Here is a 20,553-nt window from a genome sequence, read left to right as displayed (position 1 = left end):
CAGAAACCTCAGACCTCAGCCTCTGTGCAGAGGTAGGAGGAAGTGACTGAGATAATAGGAATAGAAAATCATTTACTTCTCTTGGGAATCAATGCTCCTCTTACCCAACTATAAGAAAAGATATAGCAGATATGGACATCTACAAGTTTTAACCCTTAAATAACAGTGAAGATGATGGCATGTGCAGGGGTTTCCAGTTTTACCAAGTTCATTCACTACTGCATTTCACCCTTGGAGCTCTGTATGGTACCATGACAGGTCAGACATCCTAAGCATTTTTTTTTCTGTACAATGAATGTTTATAATTTGCCTTGGAGCTTTCACTTTTAGGAATCTTAACCTTTTTCCACTTTGTATATTAAAGTTTGTGCTTTCAATTGTCCATCCATGTCTAAAATTGAATCTCTTCAACACAAGATACCATTTCAGAACACAAGAGGTATAACAGTGGGGATCCACTGGATTTACAAGACAACCTAAGTCCATGGTACCTACATCAGATTTCCTAGAAAAATGACAGAACAGTCCATTGAAGGCTCATCCAGGAGCCATCTTGAGGACAATACTCTCAGTGGTTGAAATGCTGTCCTCTAGAAAGCGATAATATTCATTAAACCCTATTACATGGCATGAGTTGAGAATCCAAGAAATGGAATTGGAAGAGTCTTGTAAAGGACTTGTTTCCCTTTCCTATAACACTAGGTTCTGCTGGATCAGAGGGCTCAGTTCCCAGAGGAAGAATGCTGCCACTAGGGCATTCAGAAAGTGTTCCACTGAACCTGCTGCTATGGCTGTCATCTAGGTCACTCTGAACTTCTTGTGCCAATGGCCCACCAGGGAGAGAGGAGTTTTTAGATTGGGAGGGGTAAGTGACCCTGATCAACATGAAACACTAGGTGGTTATGACACAATGAGGGTAAAGAGGAATATATTTGGAACATAAGTGTTTCACAGTGGTGTCTCCTGGTGTTTCCATGACTTGTAAAAGCCCCAAGTGTCAATATAGCAACAAAGTATGAAAAGGGCAAAGTGGTCAAGAGGTGAAACCCTTCATCAATAAAGATCTGGGCCAGTCCAGTAGGCAGACTATCAAGGTTGCTAAAGTACCATTCAAGGATAAAGAAATCCTGAAGGTGTGTTGAGAAGGGAGAAGACAAGTATCCATTACAACCTTGGAAGTGGAGACTGGAACTCAAGTGTTACTGTTATAAAAAGACTGCAGCTGGTCCTCACCTTGAAGACTCAGTGACACAGAGGAAACAATACAATGAAAGTATATATCCAATTGTGCAGAGGCATTTCATGAGCTTCATTGTCCTACCCAAATGTCTATCTTTGATTTTAGTCATAGCAGGGATAGGTGCCAGAGAAGCTCAACATTGAACATTAAGCATGTACTTTTTGTTGATTTGTTTGTTTGTTTTTTACTTCCTGTATCTGGGCTTCTCTGATGCCTCAAGAACTCAGTCCCTGGGCAAGCATGGCCTGAAAGTGTAGAGGATTTATGACCCCTGCTAGTCAATACCAGCTAGTGCGGAAAATGCTCTAAAATCTCTGTTTCCTTCAAGTAGACAATTCTGAGAGGACTCCTGCTTGCTAATCAGAAGATCATGGCAGAAGCAAGCTGCAGTATTGCTCTCCCCACTCAGGCTTCCCAAGATCCAAATGACCTACATTCACCCAAATCCTGTGTCAGGCTCTATTTGGAGAGAAACCAAACCAATACAGAGATTCTTTGGAAAACCAATTTTAAAAACACAGAGCAGGGCTCAAGGTAACCTTTCCTGGACTGCTAATAAAGACCTGTGGGGTACTTGAGTGATTAATTGGAAAAGAAGATTGTCCATTTTTCCAGAAGATGATAAGGCAAATCATACTTATAAAACTCTAATTTCTGCATAAGTGTGATCATATCTTTTCATTGCTCCAAAACTTCACTTGCTAAGTCTAAACGCTTTTGTGTCTCCATGGCCTCATCCCCAAATCTGATTACCTCTATTATTTAAACCTCATTCCTATTCCTTCCCAAAATATGCCTCTCTTCTGGTTAATCTGTTCTCCTCACTGACCCAGAAGCACCTCAAGCTCATTGTTGGCTCTAATATTTCTCCTCCGGTTGTCCACCCACCCAAATGTCCCTTTTCTGTGTAGTTAAGTCTGGTCAATTCTTATTAACCCTACAATGCACACCTTAAAGCTCCATCTCGCCCAAAATTCTTTCTCCATTATCAAAAAATCCTTTAATTCCTTCTCTTTCGTTATCATACCATACTGAATCTGAAATGAGCAATCCAACTCTTAGTGACCTAACTTCTTGAGGCATTGACATCATTTCAAGATACCCATCTTTCATCTCCCCACATACACCCATTAGAGCTGCTCTGGGGAGAGAGATTGCCTTGTGCACTTCAGCATTTACCATTGCCCTTAGCATGGTGTCAGACACAGGAATACTGATAAAGCCCCAAGATTATGCTTAAAATTTATTGTGTAATCATCCCATATTCCTGAAAGAACATTAAGAGGAAGCATCAGTATATTTTAACACAGTTGCAGTTTTCATTTAGGAGGGAAGTCATGATAAATGGTAGGGTTTAAGAAAGCAGGAATAAACAAAAAGATAGGATTCACTTTATATATAGCTTTCTTTGATTTACTGTAAATAGAAATCTGAAACTCACATAAACAGATTTCTTAGAACAGATTTGACTAAACTAAGTTCTTTCCCTTCTGAGGAATAGATTCTAATTGCCTGATGGTTATCTCTTTGACCTGAAGAGGGCACTCCCTGCTCCCATTGACAAATGTAAAAGCCTGTCTCAGCAAGAATCTGTTAGGAGATAGGTGTGGTGTGGTGGTTTAGGCTTGCAATCCCAGCTACATGGGAGGCTGAGACAGAAGGACTGTAAGTTTTAGGCCAGCCTGGGTAATTTAGGGAGTCCCTGTCTCAAGATGAAAATTTTTAAAAAGCTGGGGGTATAACTCAGTAGTAAAGTGCCCATAGGTTAAATCCCCAAAATTACTGCAAAAAAAAAAAACAACAAAAAACGGTGGCGAGGAGTATCTATTATTTTCCTAACGAGGTAGGCATGGTGACATACATCTTCTCCAGCAACTCAGGAGGTTAACATAGGCGGGATTGCAAGCTCAAGCCTGGGGCAACTGGATGCGCTGCTGCCTCAAAATAAAAATAAAAAGGGCTAGAGATCTACCTCCATGGTACATCATCCCTGGGTTCAATTCCCAGTACAAAAAGAAGTTTCTGTAATACACACAAAAGAAGTGGAACAAACCCTTCTTTATTTAAAGAATCCAGGCAGATTTTCATATTCTCTGAATCAAATTTTTCTTAAATTTAGAAACACCAAAGCAAGAGGTGTTTCTAGGAACCACATTTATGCATGAGCTGAGAGAATTTATGGCATCAGGAACCCAGAGGACCTGCTCTGAGCTGCAGGAGGTCTCTGTCTTTCATAGAAGGGACTTAAAGAAGAAATGAATGTTCTTTTTAAACACACCCTTTGACATTAACTGTTTAAATAAATTAGCTATCAAATGAAGAAAGATGAAAGTCCTTCCTAACTGACCAACCAAAAAAGAAAAACTTTTATTATCAACTATAATTATTTGAACAGTATTTTAGATCCACAGGTAAAGGATGAATCAGGTCTAGAATAAACCTGATGCCTTTGTTTTTGTTCTTGTTAGCTAGCGCTCTGTAGCACAAGGAAGATCAACAGTCTCTTTCAGCACTGAAATGCCAGCTCCAATGCTTAATGCACATCAAACCACCCAAGCAAAAGACTCAGCCACCTACAGCTTTGTGCAGGGAGCCAGACTCCCCAGACACTCCACATGCATTTGGCCCCAGGCATCTGGCCCCATTTAATAATATCTTAACTTGGGCACTGTTAAACAATCTCATCATCTCCTCTGACAAGAAAAAAAAAATTGCAAATGGATATAATGAATCAGAAAAACCTTTTGAAAAAGACTCTAAAAGTCTATTCACAATATTTTCAAAGAATTGAGTCATAAAGACATTAAACCTGAGATGACTGAGTGATTAGGACTGGGGACCCCTATTGGTCTTTAGTTGAGACACCTACCTGAGAGGGAATATCAAGGTCTAGAGCAGCTTCTCACACCCAGGCCATTAATAATTGTGCCCATTTCTGCACCTGCAGCAGTTCTCCATAGAATGTGGCAGTAAGGTGGGATACTCAGATGATGCTTTTCTCCTGGTTTGACTTTTTCGAGTCTAACCCACTCACTTTAGTGATAGTAGTTGCCAAATGATGGAGCACACTGGAATTTTTCATGCTGCCCAGAGGGGTTCTGCTTCCAGAAAAAAGACAACAACCTGCCACCCCCATCCTTATATTTGCCCTCTTGAAAGCTCTTTCATCATCATTTTATCTTCAGAACTCAATAATCTGACTAACTATATGTAGAACAGGGAATCGATCAGATGATGAATATAAGACACTAAAGTTCTATTTGCTTGAGCCCAGAGTTCCAGGAAATTACTAATTTTCTTTTTTTGTTTGTTTGGGGGTTTTTTTGTTTGTTTGTTTGTTTTGTTTTGTTTTTTTTGGTTCTGAGGATCAAATCTGAAGCTTTGCGCACACTAGGCAAGCACTGTACCACTGAGCTACATCCCCAGATTCAGGAAACAATCCAAACAGCAAGGTGGACCCTCTGGCTTGGCACCTGACAGGCAGCGAACCCAGGATGAGGCAGGGAGCATTTAGTCCTGAGACCCTCATTAGTGAGCTCACAGGTTCAGCTGGGCTGAGAGTGAAAGAAAAATGCAGCTCAATCATCCAGATATTCCTGTAAAGACTGAAGGAGAAATCATACAGCAATAACAGGTTTTCCGATTTCCTGTGGCTTTGGCCAGAAAAATGGTAGATGGGACAGAAATTTAATCACTGAGTAGACAAGCGAGAGAACTGTCACCTTCAGCAATGCCCACAATTTACCATGCTTTCCAAATGGAAATAATAAACAGGGAGGGAAAGCTAAGGCACCGCTCCCTATACAGGAAGTCAGCTTTTGAGTTCAGGCTTTTATTCTCTTTCTTGTTTCACAGGGCTGGGCAAACTTTGCATAAAGTCAGACTGTGGAGATGGCCTCCTCTAAGGATGACACAAAATTCAGTAAGCAAAGAAAATTCATGCAAATGAGACTAATGGTTCTCCGCATTGTGAGTTTTCATTTTTGCCCAGTTACCTCCTCTGTAAAATGCAATTTCTGACCTTTCCTCTCTCTTAGAAAAAAATGCAAGTATAAAGAAAAATGAGATGTCAATGAAAAGCTGTCAGATGCGCAACAAAGAATGTCCTCAAATAAATCTTATGTTAATTTTTCTTATTTTTTTCCTTCCCAAAGTCACTAAGAGAAGTGCACAAAAGTCTTTACAGGAATGCTTGCCACAGCTCCTTGACACCATCAAAGTCAGGCATTCTTCACAAAAAGAAAAAACTCTTCAGCAAATAATAGGGCAATTAGATACCCAAATCCTAGGTCCAGTTTTCTCTAGACTATCAGAGTGGTGTCACCATGATTTTTAATCATTTCTCAACGTGATTAAAACACAGAATTGATCAAAGGGTAATATAACCAATACCTGTGTTACCACAACCCAGAGACCATTAGTGATATTGGCTTCAAGACAGACACAGGGAGTAAAAGAGAGGGAAAGGAAGGCAGTAAAAAAGGAAGGGAGGGAGAGGGGAGGGGGAAGAGAGGACAGGGGAAGATTTAAAAGAAAAAGAAAAAGCTTACAGGAAAAACTAAAGTCATTGCATGAGCTTGGCCTATATTTTCCCACGTATCTCATTCTCTTCTCCAAATTATGTGCTTACAAAAAACAATTTACCACATCCTTTTCCTCTTCATTTGTATCCTGGAATAAGTTACGGTTCTGACAACAGTGTTTTGTTTTTTTTAAATTTGAAATTATGGCCAAAGTGTTATTTTCTAAAGTGAAACACAAAAAGGACCCATAAGCCTTTCTAACTGAGCTATCCTTCACAACAGCCCACCTGCCGTACATTTCCTGTTCTGAAGCAGTGATGTCAGAGGCAGGCTGATACCCAAGGCTCAAATGAGAACAGAAAGTGTCTCACACCCTACAGGAGGGAGCTGCCAGCATGGCATGTCCCAACTTGCTGTGGGCATTCGTGGTCTCCACCGGTCTTGGTAAGAAGGCACATATATTTGGTTTTACGAGTTATTCAATTGGACTGGGAGTTGGGAAGAAAGATTAATAGCACAGGAATCTAATCCTCTCATTGGACCCAGTTTTAAAGACAAAAAGTCGATATAGCACTGCCTAGGGCTTGAAACAAGAAGAAGGTGGCTGGGGGTGGGAACCAGCTTGTGAGTCTGTCTGTTTATCCCTCCAACATGATGCCCAATGAGGCCCTTTCTCTCCTCTTTCCCTCAGGAGCTAGCATGGCCCAGAGTGTCACCCAGTCTCAACCAGAAATATCTGTGCAGGAGGCAGAGACCGCCACCCTGGACTGTACATATGACACTAAGGATAGCAATTATTATTTGTACTGGTACAAGCAAACTGCCAGTGGGCAGATGATTCCCATTATTCGCCAAGAAGCTTATAAGCAAGAGAATGCAACAGAGAATCGCTTCTCAGTAAACTTCCAGAAAGCTGCCAAGTCCTTGGGTCTCAAGATCTCAGACTCACAGCTGGGAGATGCTGCTGTGTATTTCTGTGCCCTCCAGGAGCACACAGTGAGACAAGCACCAGGGAGAGGCTGACAGAAACCTCAGACCTCAGCCTCCCTGCAAAGATTGGGGAAAAGTGTTGGGGGAAACAGAAACAAACAGAGGAAGTTACTGTTTTCTCTGGAGGAAAAAAAAATACTCTTCTGACTATAGGAAACACAGAGAGAATTCTATAAGCTGTAGTTCTCAACAGTTATCAAATAACGAATATACACAAAAATTCATAGCATTGCAAAGCATGTCTACACACAGTCCAGCAAAACTCATAACTTGACCGAAGACTACTGAAAATTGAGTCTTAATCTTTATTTCATTAATTACTCTGATTACTAGTTGCATGACCCACAATCGTATCAAAGTTGATATGTACAAAATTAAATTTCTTACCTGCCTACAAATCTTATTTTTGTTCTCTATTTTTTCCTCCTGAGCTTCAGTCAAGATTTAGGAGCATAATAAAAATCTAGTGTTTTTGTTTGTTTTCTGTCTCAGTGCTGGGAATCAAACCCAGTGCTGTATGCATGTTAGTTAAGTGTCCTACCACTGAGCTATACCCTCAGCCCTAAAATTCTGTTGTTTCTGAGTTTCTGGTTCAGGAAATCTCTCCATCCTCCCCCTTGCAGCCTGAGCTATCTGATTTTTCATGCATATCTCATTTCTTTCTAATTATAAAACAGTTCACATCTCCACACCATGTCTATCTCATTGTTTTCTGATTGACCTATCAATCATTCCTTCTGACTTTAACTGACTTCACCCTTTATCTGATATAAGATGTCATAGTAATTGTGTCTGATGAGGCAGCAGGGGAGGAGGTGACCATTTAGGAAAACCAGGTCTAGAGGTGGGACCACGTAGTTGCCATGGCCACAATGCCCCCCGCTACATCTATTTCACTGTTAAGCTGCCTTGTGGAACATTTAATTTCATCTGCCCACTTTGGTAAGTACAGAAGAGTTTGAGAAGATACTCACACAGCCATAATTAAGTCCCATGGGTGGGTTCCAGAGCTTAGGTTGAAGAAGGTTTAGAATGAGCTGTGGAAGTGACTGGATCTGGAGAGGCCACAGCCTCTGAATCATTCCAAACCCCACCCACTCCCACCACTCACTGTAAACACATCAGCTCTGGAACACCACACTCCAGTGAGGCTCAGTACTCCATACTGTTTCTTGGCTGCAAAGAATGGGTTAAACCCCAAGCTCAGTGGAAGCAACACTCTCACAAGCAGATACCCTCAGACCTTTCAGGTTTCATTCTCCCCCTTTAATCCTTTGGGCTCCATTAGTCACCAAGACTTACAAATGCAGACTAGATATCAAGTGTCCTATCAAAGCTTGTTTCTCTCTTCCATCCTTGCTTCTAGTACCTTCAAACAACTCCTCTCTTATCCACCTAGACTCTCTTATCCTCAATTGTGTCCCCTTCAAACATTGCTTCATGCAGAATGTGAGGGATCTTCCTACCACAAAAAAAAACAGACCATGTGTTCCCTCTTTGAGGAAGCCCCCTTCCCATGGAAGCAATCTGTGATTACTCAGAAGGTAAGTCCCATTAAGGCAGAGGACACCACTGTATTTCCAGGACCTGCCATACCTGATGGGTGAGTGGTCAGGGGTCATCTACTGATGAATTAGTCAGTCCCTCCTTAGCAATTCAGGGTCATTCATTCTCATACTCCTTCCTATGGTACACTCTGGTCATGTGTACATGACACTGTCCCTTGGTTGGCACCATTCCCTCAGCCCTAAACACCCCTCACTTACCCACTTGGCTACTGTTGAAGATGTTCTCCAGCGCCCCCTCTTCTTGCATTCTTGTCCTGACCCTCTTGCCCAGGTAGAACTGACCACTTCCTCCTTCATCTTAACTGAAATCCTAAACTTATTTCTAATGCAGCACACCTAATCATTTATGATATTTATACGTGTTTTTCACTGTCCCCCCACTGAAAAGCAATCTTCAGGTATCAGGAGCTGAAGCCTTACTCATTTTGATAGGAACAGTGCCTACCACATTCCTTAATTCATAGATGTTTTTTGAATGAAGTTAATTAATTAATGGCATTTTCCTCATTAAACTTGATAAAGTAAAAATTGATAAACATTCTTTATTGTCATCTCCTATATGGTTGTTTTAGTCAGCTTTTTTACCACTATGACTAAAAGACCCAATCAGAAAAATCGTAGAGGAGGAAAAGTTTATTTGAGGGCTCACTGTTTCAGAAGCCTTAGTCCATAGAAGCCAGCCTCAGTCCTTGGGGCTGGAGGTGAGGTAGAACATCATGGTGCAAGAGTGTGGCAGAGGGAAGTGACTCACATGATGATCAAGAAGCAGAGAGAGAGGCTTCACTTGACACAATTATATACCCCAAAGCCACACCCCAATGCCCCACCTCCTGCAGCTGCCTCCAGCTACCATCCAGTTAATCCCATCAGAGATTAATTCACTGATTGGGTTAAGGGTCTCACAACCTAATCATTTCTCCTCTGAACTCTCTTGCATTGTCTCACACATGAGCTTTTTGGGGGACACCTCACATACAAACCATAACAGTTGTATGAACTCCAGATTCTGGGCAAACTCAGAACTATATAGTATACCAAAAAATTAAGAGTAACGACAATATTATGTTGGGAGTATTAATAGTATTAGTAGCTAACACTCATTGCCATTGTATATCTGCCCCACATTCCAATGGGTGTATGGCATATAACTTCATTTAGTACTCCCAACACATCTATATTATAGGTATTGATATCCCAAGTATGTATAAGGAATTAAAGCCCAAACAGTCTAACATGCCTAAAATCACAGTGTATGTGTACTTGGGACTCTGTCTACCCAAAACATGGCAAAATGCTACAGTCTGTCTTATTAATACAATAAACATGTAGATATAATTATAAGAAAATATGTGAGAAAATAGTGCTGTTCTGTACATAAACTTATAGTCTGTTGTTACTTTTTGAAAGATGATGATTGCAAGATGAGACTATTATCAGTCATATTTATTAATAACACTAAAATATAAAAACAATAGTTTTATCATTGTTGATTTTTTTACATCATGAATTTATACCTTTTTACATTAGTTTGATATTATTTAACTTTTGAATATCCAATATTTTAAATTTTTTCATTGCATTTTAAAATTGTATTTTAAACTTAAAATCTAAAATAGAAGTTTGGGGGATGGTGGAGGATGGGAAAGGCAGCGGAGCACAACAGACACTAGTATGGCAATATGTAAATCAATGGATGTGTAACTGATGTGATTCTGCAATCTGTGTATGGGGTGAAGGTGGGAGTTCATAACCCACTTGAATCAAAGTGTGGAATATGATATGTCAAGAAATTTGTAATGTTTTGAACAACCAACAATAAAAAATTTAAAAAATAAAAATAAAATAAAATAAAATAGAAGTTTTGTCGGGTGCTAATAAATATTGTGGCTGTCATTTTCTATAAAGATAATGACACTCAATGAAGAATATAGAAATTTAAACAGGATTTCTAAACCTTCCAAGTTTGTCATAGGAAAATACTTCTTTTTTTAACTTTATAAACTTATTTGTTATATGATTAGATGTTTCTGGGAATGCTCTTTTCTAATTTTTCCCTCCAGTTAAAACGAATACATTCTGAATATTTTCCTCTATCAAGTACTTCCATAGCATGAGTTCCTATGACTACAATAACCTTAGAATACCTTAATAAGTTCTGCAGGCATTGTTCTGTTTTTTTTTTTTTTCTTTTTCCTAAACTGGGGATATTCTAAGTAATGCTATGATTCTTTAAAAAGAAAAAAAGAAGAAGAATTCTTGAAGAGAAGGAGAAGGAAAAGAAACTTGTATGCAAGTAAAAGAAGCCTAGATCAAAGTAACTGAAGAAAAAAAAAACAAGCACAAATTTGTTAGCTAACAAAACAAAAAAATTCAGCTAAACTACTTCAGGAAGAACCAGAGTCAAATGCTCACAGAATTTTACCAATACTAGGTCTCCATCACTTGGTTCTTTTTTTATCATTTTTTTCATATTTTTATTGATGCATTATAATTATACCTATGGTGGGATTCACTGTTCCATATTCATACATGCACACAATGTAACAATATAATTGAGCCAGCATTTCCATTTCCCTGTCCTCCTCCCTCTCCCTGGTCCCTTTCCTCTAGGCTACTCTTCTCCCTTCCATTTTCCTGAGGTTCCACTCCCCTATAACTTTCTTTTCCTTTTTTCTCTCTAGCTTCTGCATTTGAGAGAAAACATGTGACCCTTGACTTTAAGTCTGGTTTATTTCACTTAAATAATGTTCTCAAGTTCCATCCATTTTCCTGCAAATGACATAATTTCATTCTTCTTTATGACATAATAAAACTCCATTGTATATATAAACCACATTTTCTTTACTCATTCGTCTACAGTGGACACGTAGGCTGGTCCCATAGTTTGGCTATTGTGCTACAAATGGGTATGCATGCATCTCTACAGTACGATGTAATTCTTTAGAATAAATGCTGAGTAGTATAGGCTGGGTCATATGGTGATTCCATGCCTAGTCTTTTGAGGCAAACCACTCATTTCCATGTGGCTGTACATAAAAATCCCACCAACAGTGTAAAAGTGTTCTTTTTTTCCACATCCTCTTCAGAATTTATTATTGTTTGTATTCTTAATGGATGACTTGGCTCTTCTTTATACAGGCTTCATTCTGAAGCAGGCCAAGACAGCTAGTAGGAACCTCAGAATTGTGTCTTACTGTATTAGTTTCCTACTGTTGCAGCAACAGGTTACAAAAAAAAACCAAACAAACAATGATTTACACAATGTTAATTTGCTGTCTTACAGTTCTGGAAGTCAGAAATCTTCTCGAACTAAGATTAAGGTGTTGGCAGGGCCCTTATGGCATCTTAAGGGCTTCCACATTCCTTGGTTCACAGTCTTCTTCCATGTTCAAAACCAGAAATTGTGCCACTCTGATCTCTGCTACCATTCTGTCATCCCCTTAGCCTATTCTGGCCCTCCTGACCCCTTTGCTTCTCTCGTATAAAGATTTTGATGATTTCATTGTGATTACCCAGATAATTCAGAATAACCTCCCTATCTCAGATCTTTAATTTAATCAAATTTTTAAAATCCGTGTTACCATATTAAGTAAGATATTTTCAGGCTGTGGAGATAGGACATGGACATTGCTATCAACGGAATATTTGTGTCCCCCACCCCCAAAAGTAATATGTTGAAGTCCTAATCCCCAAAGTAATGGCATTAGGAGGTAGGGCCTTCAGAAATTGATTATGTCATGATGGTGGAAGTCTCATACATGGGATGAATACATGAATGGTGAGTCTTGGAATGCTCCTTTGGCTCCTTCCACAAGGTGAGGTTACAGTGAGCAGACAGCCATCTATAAATCAGAAAGTTGACCCTCATCTGCCACTGAACCATCTTGCAACTTGACATTGGACCTCCAGCCTCCAGAACTGTGAGAAATAAATGTTAAAGTTACTTGGTCTGTGGTATTTTTGTAACTGCAGCCGAAGTGGACAAAGACATCTTTTTGCCTCTCATAACTGCCAATTTATTAACTCCAGCAAAAGGAACAAGCTTTTTTCCTGGTAACAGGAACGTCCTTAGACTACTGTGTTGCACTCAGCCTGTTCAGATCTGGGAAAGGGGTGGTTCCCCCCAAAGCAAAGCCAAGATGTTATTAGAAAGGGAACAGATGAATACTGGGTGGGCAAAAATAACAGACCCTACACTATTAATTTTCTTTCAAACTCCTTTTACCATCAAAAAACAATAATAATTTTACATATTAATTCCCATGAAATAATTCTTTAAATTACCCAAATTTACATTTCAACAGAGCAAGCAAAAAGCAATGAATAAAATTGCTTCACAATGATGCAGAAAGTCTGTTGACTGGAAATTCAGAACAGACATTTATTCAGGATCACTTCAATGTGTTCAGTAGATAAAAGGATGAATAAGAAATATTTAATGGTAAATTTAGCCCAGAGGTGGGTTAAATTGTACATTTGATAAACGGAAACTGAAGAATGAGAAAAAGACAGCTTGATGTCACTTGCTATGAAAAACCTGACATTACACCCTAAACCTAAAACTCCAGAAGTTCAAAGGCAGCAAATATGAGGAGGCCAGGACAGGATCATTCTAAATCACATGAAACTATTTAGGAATAATCTTGATCATTTCGGCTGCAAGTGGAAGTTTTATTTAAGCAACTCCTACAGATCCTCATATACTATGAATAATGGTTCATTTGGGGCATCTCTATAAAACAAAGAGAGATAAAGGCAGGAAGAAAGAAAATTACCAGGCAATTATTTTGCTTAAAACATACTCAATGTTAAAACATTCAAAAGAATTTGAGAACATATTGAAGAATCAAGGCAAGTCAGAAAATATGTGAATAATAATCAGAACTCAGAAAACAGAAAAAGCAAAAGAAAAGTTGCTTACAGCAACATAGAAGTTCAAAGATGAAGAATTAGAGCAGAAATAAATGTGGCAGGAATGCCGAAGGAAAATGAGGATAAACATTTCAGGAGTTTAAAAACACTGGCAAATACAAGCTTAAAGATTGCAGAGTAGAGTGCCCTAGAAACAGTTTAGCAGAATGTTATATACTATTAGAATTCAGGCACAGGTAAGAAATATGATAATCATAAATAAAAATGTAAGGATCTTAAGGTTTTTCATTTAGTATATATTGAATAGTGAAGCCATGACAATCATGGATTCACTATTCAATATATACTAAATGAATCACAAGTTCTCTATAAAACAGTTCTGGATATAATTTAGGAAATGGAGAGTCAAGTACCTCGTATAGAAAAAGAGAAATAATAAACCATAATGTAGACCAAATGACATTCTGTTGTAGAAAGCCCTCAGGCATGGCAACATTCAGCATATTATTGGGTTAAAATAAAACTAAACTCATGTAAAGACTCTCCCAAGCAATATCAACATAGTATGTGTGTGCGTGCAAGTGCGTGTGCATCTGCAGCATGTAGGTGTCGCACACACATGCATGTGTGCATTACAATGACATGTTGCATGAATGTTTATGTATAGAAATATACATATTTCTCAGAGAGGCCATATTCTGGCAACTCCCTTATCCCCCACTCCCTACTATCCTATTAGATCTAGCCATAGATTTTCCAGCTTTTCTTCCAGAAAAATGCCCCATAGTTAAAATATAGTCTTTGTCTTGGCTATTCCAATGCAGGATGCCTCTTGATCTAGTATATCATTATTTTATTTCTTCCATGGAACTGTGCTTTGTCATGATATGATCAGTTACTACGAGGGATGTTATAAACAACAGTACTACAAAATTCATTATTGGGTATACTGTAGGTTCTTTGTTAAGCACATAGCTTACACATTATCTCAGGATTTTTATGAGATTCCATAAAAAATTGCTTATGAGACGTAACATGAGAACCACTTGTACCTACACTTGTGGTCTGTTTTATCATACAGACAAAGTAAATGTCTATTTTCCTTCTTTTTATATTTTTATTAGTGCTTTATAGTAATACATAATACTGAGGTTCATTTTAACATAATCACACATGCATGGATAATAATGTGCTTCATTTCAGTCCCCAGTAACCTCCTAGTTCCCTCCCCTCCTTGATTCTTCAGATGATAGACACCTGAGCTGGTTCCATTACTTGACCATTGTGAGTTGCTGTAAATACTTACGTGCCTGTATCACTATAGCATGCTGAGTTTAGTTCTTTGGGTTAAATACCAAGGAAGGGAATAGCTGTGTTATATGGTGCTTCCATTCCTAGTCTTTTGAAGAATCTCCATACTGCTTTCCAAAGTGGTTGAAAAATGGATAAAGAAAATATGGAATGTATACACACACACACACACACACACACAATGAAGTTTTACTCAGCTATAAAGGAGAATAAAATTATGGCATTTGCTAAAAAATGAATGGAGCTGGAAAATATCATGCTAAGTGAAATAAGCCAGACTCAGAAAGTTAAGGTCAAATGTTTTCTCTCAAATGTGGAAATCAGAGCAAAATAAGGGGGAAAAGGGAAAACAGAGATCCCAGGAAAAAAAAGAGAGATCAGTGGAGTAGAAGAAAGGGATAGAGAGGGAGGTAGGAGAGATGAGAAAAGGAAAGAACTGCAGGATGAAATTGACCAAATTATGCTATTTACATATATGAGTATACCACAGTGAATTTGCAATCTCACCAACAATGCATGGATGTACCTTTTTTCCCCCATCCTTGCTAGTATTTTTTAATTCTTTCTATGCTTGATGATTGCCATTCTAACTGGAGTGAGATGAAATATCAGTGTAATTTTGACTTTCATTTTCCTGATTTCTAGGAATGTTGAGCATTTTTTCATACATTTGTTAGCCATTTGTATTTCTTCTTTTGAGAAATGTGTGTTTAGTTCTTTTGCCCATTTTTTTTTTGATTGGGTTATGTGTGTGTATGTGTGTGTGTGTGTGCGTGTGTGTGTGTGTGAGAGAGAGAGAGAGAGAGAGAGAGAGATTTCATTTTATTAGTTCTTTATATGTTCTAGATATATCAGAGTAGTAGCTGGCAAAGATTTTCTTTCACTCTCCTCACTCTTTTATTTCCTTGGCTATGCATAAACTTTTTAATTTGATGCCATCCCATTTATTGATTCTTGGTTTTATTTCTTAAGCTTTAGGGTTCTTGCTAAGGAAGAGTCAGTGCCTGTTAGAGTGTTGACCCTATGTTTTCTTCTAGCAGTTGCAATGTTTTTGGTATAACTCCTAGGTCTTTGGTTCACTTTAAGTTTATTTTTGTGGAGGTTGAACGAGATCTAGCTTCATTTTTCTACATGTGGCTATCCCAGCACCATTTGTTTGCTATCTTTTCTCCAACATGTTTTTGGTAGCTTTGTCAAGTTATCAGATGATTCTATATATGCAGGTTTGTCTCTTTGCCTTGTATTCTATTCCATTGATCTCCATGTCTGTTTTGATGCAGCTACCATGCTGTTTTCTCTCTTTACATTGACTGCCAAAATCTTCAGAACCAAGGACAGCTCAACTCTAACAACAGTGGCTAATTGCCCATGTTTTGGAGGAAAAAAGAAGATGGAAACAAAACAAGGTAATTAGATGTCAAGATACTTGTCTTTTCCCTTTGCCACTAAAGATAGACTCTCCTGGGGTAGGGAGAGATAAGAAACAAATAGTGCCTTCTCACTTTGCCCTCCTGTGGTGAGCTCTCTGTTTGCCCCCTTGACTGCTGTATTCTCTCTGATACCAGGAATCAGCATTTTCCATTGAATACAGAACATAGTTTAAAGTCTTTTGACAGGAAGAATCACTTTCCACTTATAAGAAGGGATAAGCAAATAACCAGTGAGTATCTGGCACAGACCTTTTCTATAGTACCTTACAATTACACTTTTTGATCATTTCTTCCACGTGGCACCCAGCAATTCAGAAAAGCAAGAAATGTGAGATCTAAAGGTCTCTAGTTCCATCTTGCTTTGCCTCAATTCATATCCAAGAGAAAACATTCAAGAAACCACATGAATTTCAATAGGATTGACACTTCCTACCAAAGACTGTAAGAGTGGTTAAGGGATTAAACATATACACATATACAGTAGTCCCCCTTTGTCTATTGGGAATGTGTTCCAAAACACCTGGGAGATTACTGAAACCACAGATAATACTGAACCCTATTTCTATACTATTTCTTCTATACATACATACCCATGGTAAAGTATGATTTTATAAATTAAGTACTCTAAGAGATTAACAATAATAGCTAATAATAAAATATAATAATTATTATTATAGTAGTAGTATACTATAATAAAAGTTATTTAAAATTTCTGGATTGTTTATTTTCAGAATTTGCCATTTACTATTTTTGGACTACATTTACCACTGATAACTAAAATAGTAGAAAGCAAAATCATGGATAAAGAAGACCACTGCATTGATAGTAATTCCTTTGTTGTCATCAAAGTGTGTTCATGTTTGCAGGCCATCCTGTGCATCAGACTAAGGGTAATCATACAGTAGAAAACTATAAAAACTTCACACATTTTTAAGGTGACTTCAAAAATATTTTGTCATTAGTTAAAATGTTGAATTAGCTACCAAGGTTAATTCCACTGATTTAAATATTGGCATTTTCAAATAAAGCTCATATGTTTTAAAATATATCCAATGAAATCTTAACACCAAAGTGATTTGATACCCATCAACATCCAACTAAAATTCATAAACAAGCTCTTGGCTAATGGTGAAAAACTTTATATTGCTCTTTGATGTCCTTGAAAAATCAAACTTCCACTCAAAATCTTCAGAATATAATTTTCATATATCTTTGTATATAAGTCTTTTATCATTCCAAATGTCTGCACCAAAACATATATAAAGTTTGAATTATTTTTTTATTTTTTCTGACCATACTGTTTTAATAAGTTTTATTATGAAAGGCAAAATTTATTTTTGGAAATGAATTTCTTAATAAAATGTCTGGAGTTAGATTGATGGTGCTTTAATTGAAGGAGACTTCCCTGACACCAATAAATTGTCCCTTTGTTTCATGCCCCAGAAGTTTTTAAACCTCAAGGCAATCCTGCAAAGAAAGATTCCTTCTTACATAAAGTAGGGCAGGGACAATTGTGAAATGGGAGATATACAGATGAGAACCACAGTGAAGTTAGACCATTTTTAGGAAAGATTATATATGAAAGGTAAAGATTTAGAAATTGATTCCCTTAAAATACATATGTGTTTTCTAGTTTGAATATTATTGCTTAGACTGCTCTAAATGATATGGTTACATTTAGAGCATGCAATGGAGTTCAAGGAAAATTAGCAGGAATTTTGCAGGAAAGAAACTTGAGTTTCACTAAAACTAATAAATTTCCTAAAGACCTGTTTGGTATTTCCAGCTTGGAAGACTAGCTACTGACAAGTTAGAAAATTATGGGAGACTGAATTCTTGCATGACACAAAGCCATTTGAACATGTATCTTTATCTCAGAAAAGGCAGTTTGAAATGCCATGGTCATTCATTAATAACAGTGAAAGAAAAAGTTACCCCAATCTTGGAAAAAAGAAAAATAAAGATTGCTAGCTCTTTTTTCCCCCCTCTAGTATTCAAGAACATTTTCAAGTAAGCATTCATCTGACATTCTTGGAGAATGTAACTTTGTTGTCACAGTTTATTTACCTAGCAATCTGTAATGGAGAAATAGCTCAGATGGTTTCCACTCCTATGGGTTTGAGGTTAACCTACAAAAATGAAAGAGGTGTTTGAGTTCATAGCCTGGAAGAGAAATTAACCCCTGATTGTGGTGTCAACCCTAATGATATTTTATTTTGCCATCTACACAGTTCTTTTTCCTATAAGCCCTTGTGGGATCAGCCTTTTTTATTAGTGGTTTTCTCACTAAGGACTTTAATAAAAATTGGGCACAGTCTCGCTCCCTGTTTCTATTAGAATATGGCTTTTAGCACATTCTGGCACCAAATCAGATAATTACTTCCTAATATTTCAGCTATGAAACCCTGATTCCACATACAACTTATTTTGGACAAAAAGGCATCTAGCAATTATTTAATTTGATTAGCCCGACATTTAAAGGTTTTCTTGTTGGAAGAAATCTTATAGGCCAGATGTCTTGAAACATTCCTGATTATTTTTAACAGTCTAAATTTAGCCACAAAGGCAAAAGAAAATAGCTGATTAATTTATGATAAGAGTTTCAAATCCCAAGGTCTATATTATGCCTCTCACAACCACCCGGCACATCCTGGCTTTGAAGAGCAGCTTCATAAAAATATAAGCAGAGGACTTGGAGATCTTTCATGGAGCAAATTCCCTCTGTCCCACCCACACCTTTATGGAAGGCTTTCAGATTCCAAGACCAGAATTATTATTGGAGGTGAAAGGAAACTACCAAGTATTATTGGGTATTTGTCTCTTACTTGAAAAATCTTACTAAATTCATACTGATTTCCTGGATGCAAAAGCCTGTCCTGACTCACTTAAGGGATGCCAAGAGAGCTCACTTGTCAATTCAAGGGCATGCATCTTCCTCCTCAAAATTGTCCAGTTTTTCCTCCTCCCTTCCCAGTCACCCCTACTTTCTCCCTCCCTTGAAGGCCAGTTGTATCTTCTCTACCAATTTCTAAAATGGGACTTCTAACCCTTCTATGTTACGTTCAGATTCTAGAGGATCTCAGTGATTCCTAAATCGCAAATAGAATTCAACTGAGCTGTGCTGACAAATCTGAATCTCTAGCAAGAGCCTCCTCATCACAGACCCACATAGACACCTCAAAATTGACCAACTGTTCAAAACTGAACTCGTTATCACACCACCCTAGAGGTCCTCCTTCTCCAGTGTCCCCATCTCAGTAAAGAAAACATTGTTCCCTCCAAGGCATTTTTCCTCATTCTAGTCAGAGTTAGCTTTAAAAATGCAAATGTGTTCTGTTTGCTCTCTTGCTTAAAACTAATCATCAGTGGCTTCCCATTTCCCACAGGACAAAATTTGAAATCATTATCAAGGCTCACAAAGTCTTCTTTGCTCTGATTAGTTCTCTGGTCTTATCTCTGAGGTGTCTCTTTCACCAGTGTTAAACTACTTTCTCCCTACTTTCTCCTGTGTATACTTCCCAGTCCTCTCTTCATGCTCCACTCTGCTCTGTGCTCCAATAACCAACCTATAGGGAACACATCATGACTTATCTTGCCTTCCTGGTCTGGGCCCAAGGGGAGCAACTGCAGAGATCAGAGAAAGAGGGGGATTTAAGGTCAGGGTGTACATTCACCCAGCCTCCTCCATCTGGCACTGACCCAGGCTGACACCCAAGAGCACAATGTCAACTTGTTCAGGAAGGCTCACCAAACAGCCTTTTTTTCCTCTATATTCCAGTTACAACTCCTTCTGTCACATTCAAGTCCTGTAGTGACGTCAGTCCCAGGGTACAACACTATTCCCTGCACCCTGCTTACACATTAATATTTTTATAACTGGTGCCACATTCCTCAGATTACACAATTGTGTGTTTCACAAGTTTTCTACTAGTTTTCTGTCTGCTCCCAGATTTAAATATATGCCAATTTCAACTTTAAGGCTACTTCTTCAGGGAGGCCCTGTCTAGGCCCCTGGCCTCAGGTTACTACCTGCTAACCATCCCTCAATACCTGTCAATCCCCCATCACAACTTCCTTCACACTTAATGCCAAGCATTAAATGAGTGCCAACGTCCCCTGTTCTGCAGGCAGCACACTCTATCACATCACAGATGAGTCCCTCTTGACCTTGATCATCACCATCACCCAAGAGCTCAACCCAGGATCTGGAACATAATGGATTCTCAAGTTACTTCTCTAATTCATAAATGGATGGATTTCATGAATGAATGGATGGTCCTACTTTTATTCCATAAATAATGCTGCAACAGAAAAAAAAAGCAAAAGTTCTTGGAAGTACAAATGCTTGATAACATGTTAGTGATGGGACACTTCAATATCTATTTCTCAGAAAATAATGCAAGGAAGATGGAAAATAACTTTGAATTAAAGATATAGCTGCAGAACATTTACTAAAAAACAAGCACACATATGACTCAAAGAAAATAATAAGCAAGATTCAAACAAGCAATGTTCTTTGAACACAATTCAATAAAGCTAGAAATTAATAATTAAAATACAGCCAACAAATGAGTGGAAAAGGAATTAACCACTTATAATATTCTAAATAATTTCCAGGT

General features: G+C 38.1%; 1 protein-coding gene across 1 annotated transcript in view; it reads left to right on the top strand.

The window, feature by feature from the left end:
• Positions 1–6,125: 6,125 nt before the first annotated feature.
• LOC107148310 (T cell receptor alpha chain MC.7.G5-like) overlaps positions 6,126–20,553 on the top strand; it is a 282,213-nt gene continuing 267,785 nt past the window's right edge. The window contains exons 1-2 of the mRNA XM_048798840.1: positions 6,126–6,207; positions 6,455–6,754. Coding sequence (XP_048654797.1) covers positions 6,159–6,207; positions 6,455–6,754 — 349 coding nt within the window. The 5' untranslated portion in view covers positions 6,126–6,158. The remainder of the gene's footprint in view (positions 6,208–6,454; positions 6,755–20,553) is intronic.

Source organism: Marmota marmota, unplaced genomic scaffold, assembly GCF_001458135.2.
Source record: "Marmota marmota marmota unplaced genomic scaffold, marMar, whole genome shotgun sequence".
NCBI classification, from domain to species: domain Eukaryota; kingdom Metazoa; phylum Chordata; class Mammalia; order Rodentia; family Sciuridae; genus Marmota; species Marmota marmota.
This window is presented reverse-complemented; position numbering and strand designations above follow the sequence as displayed.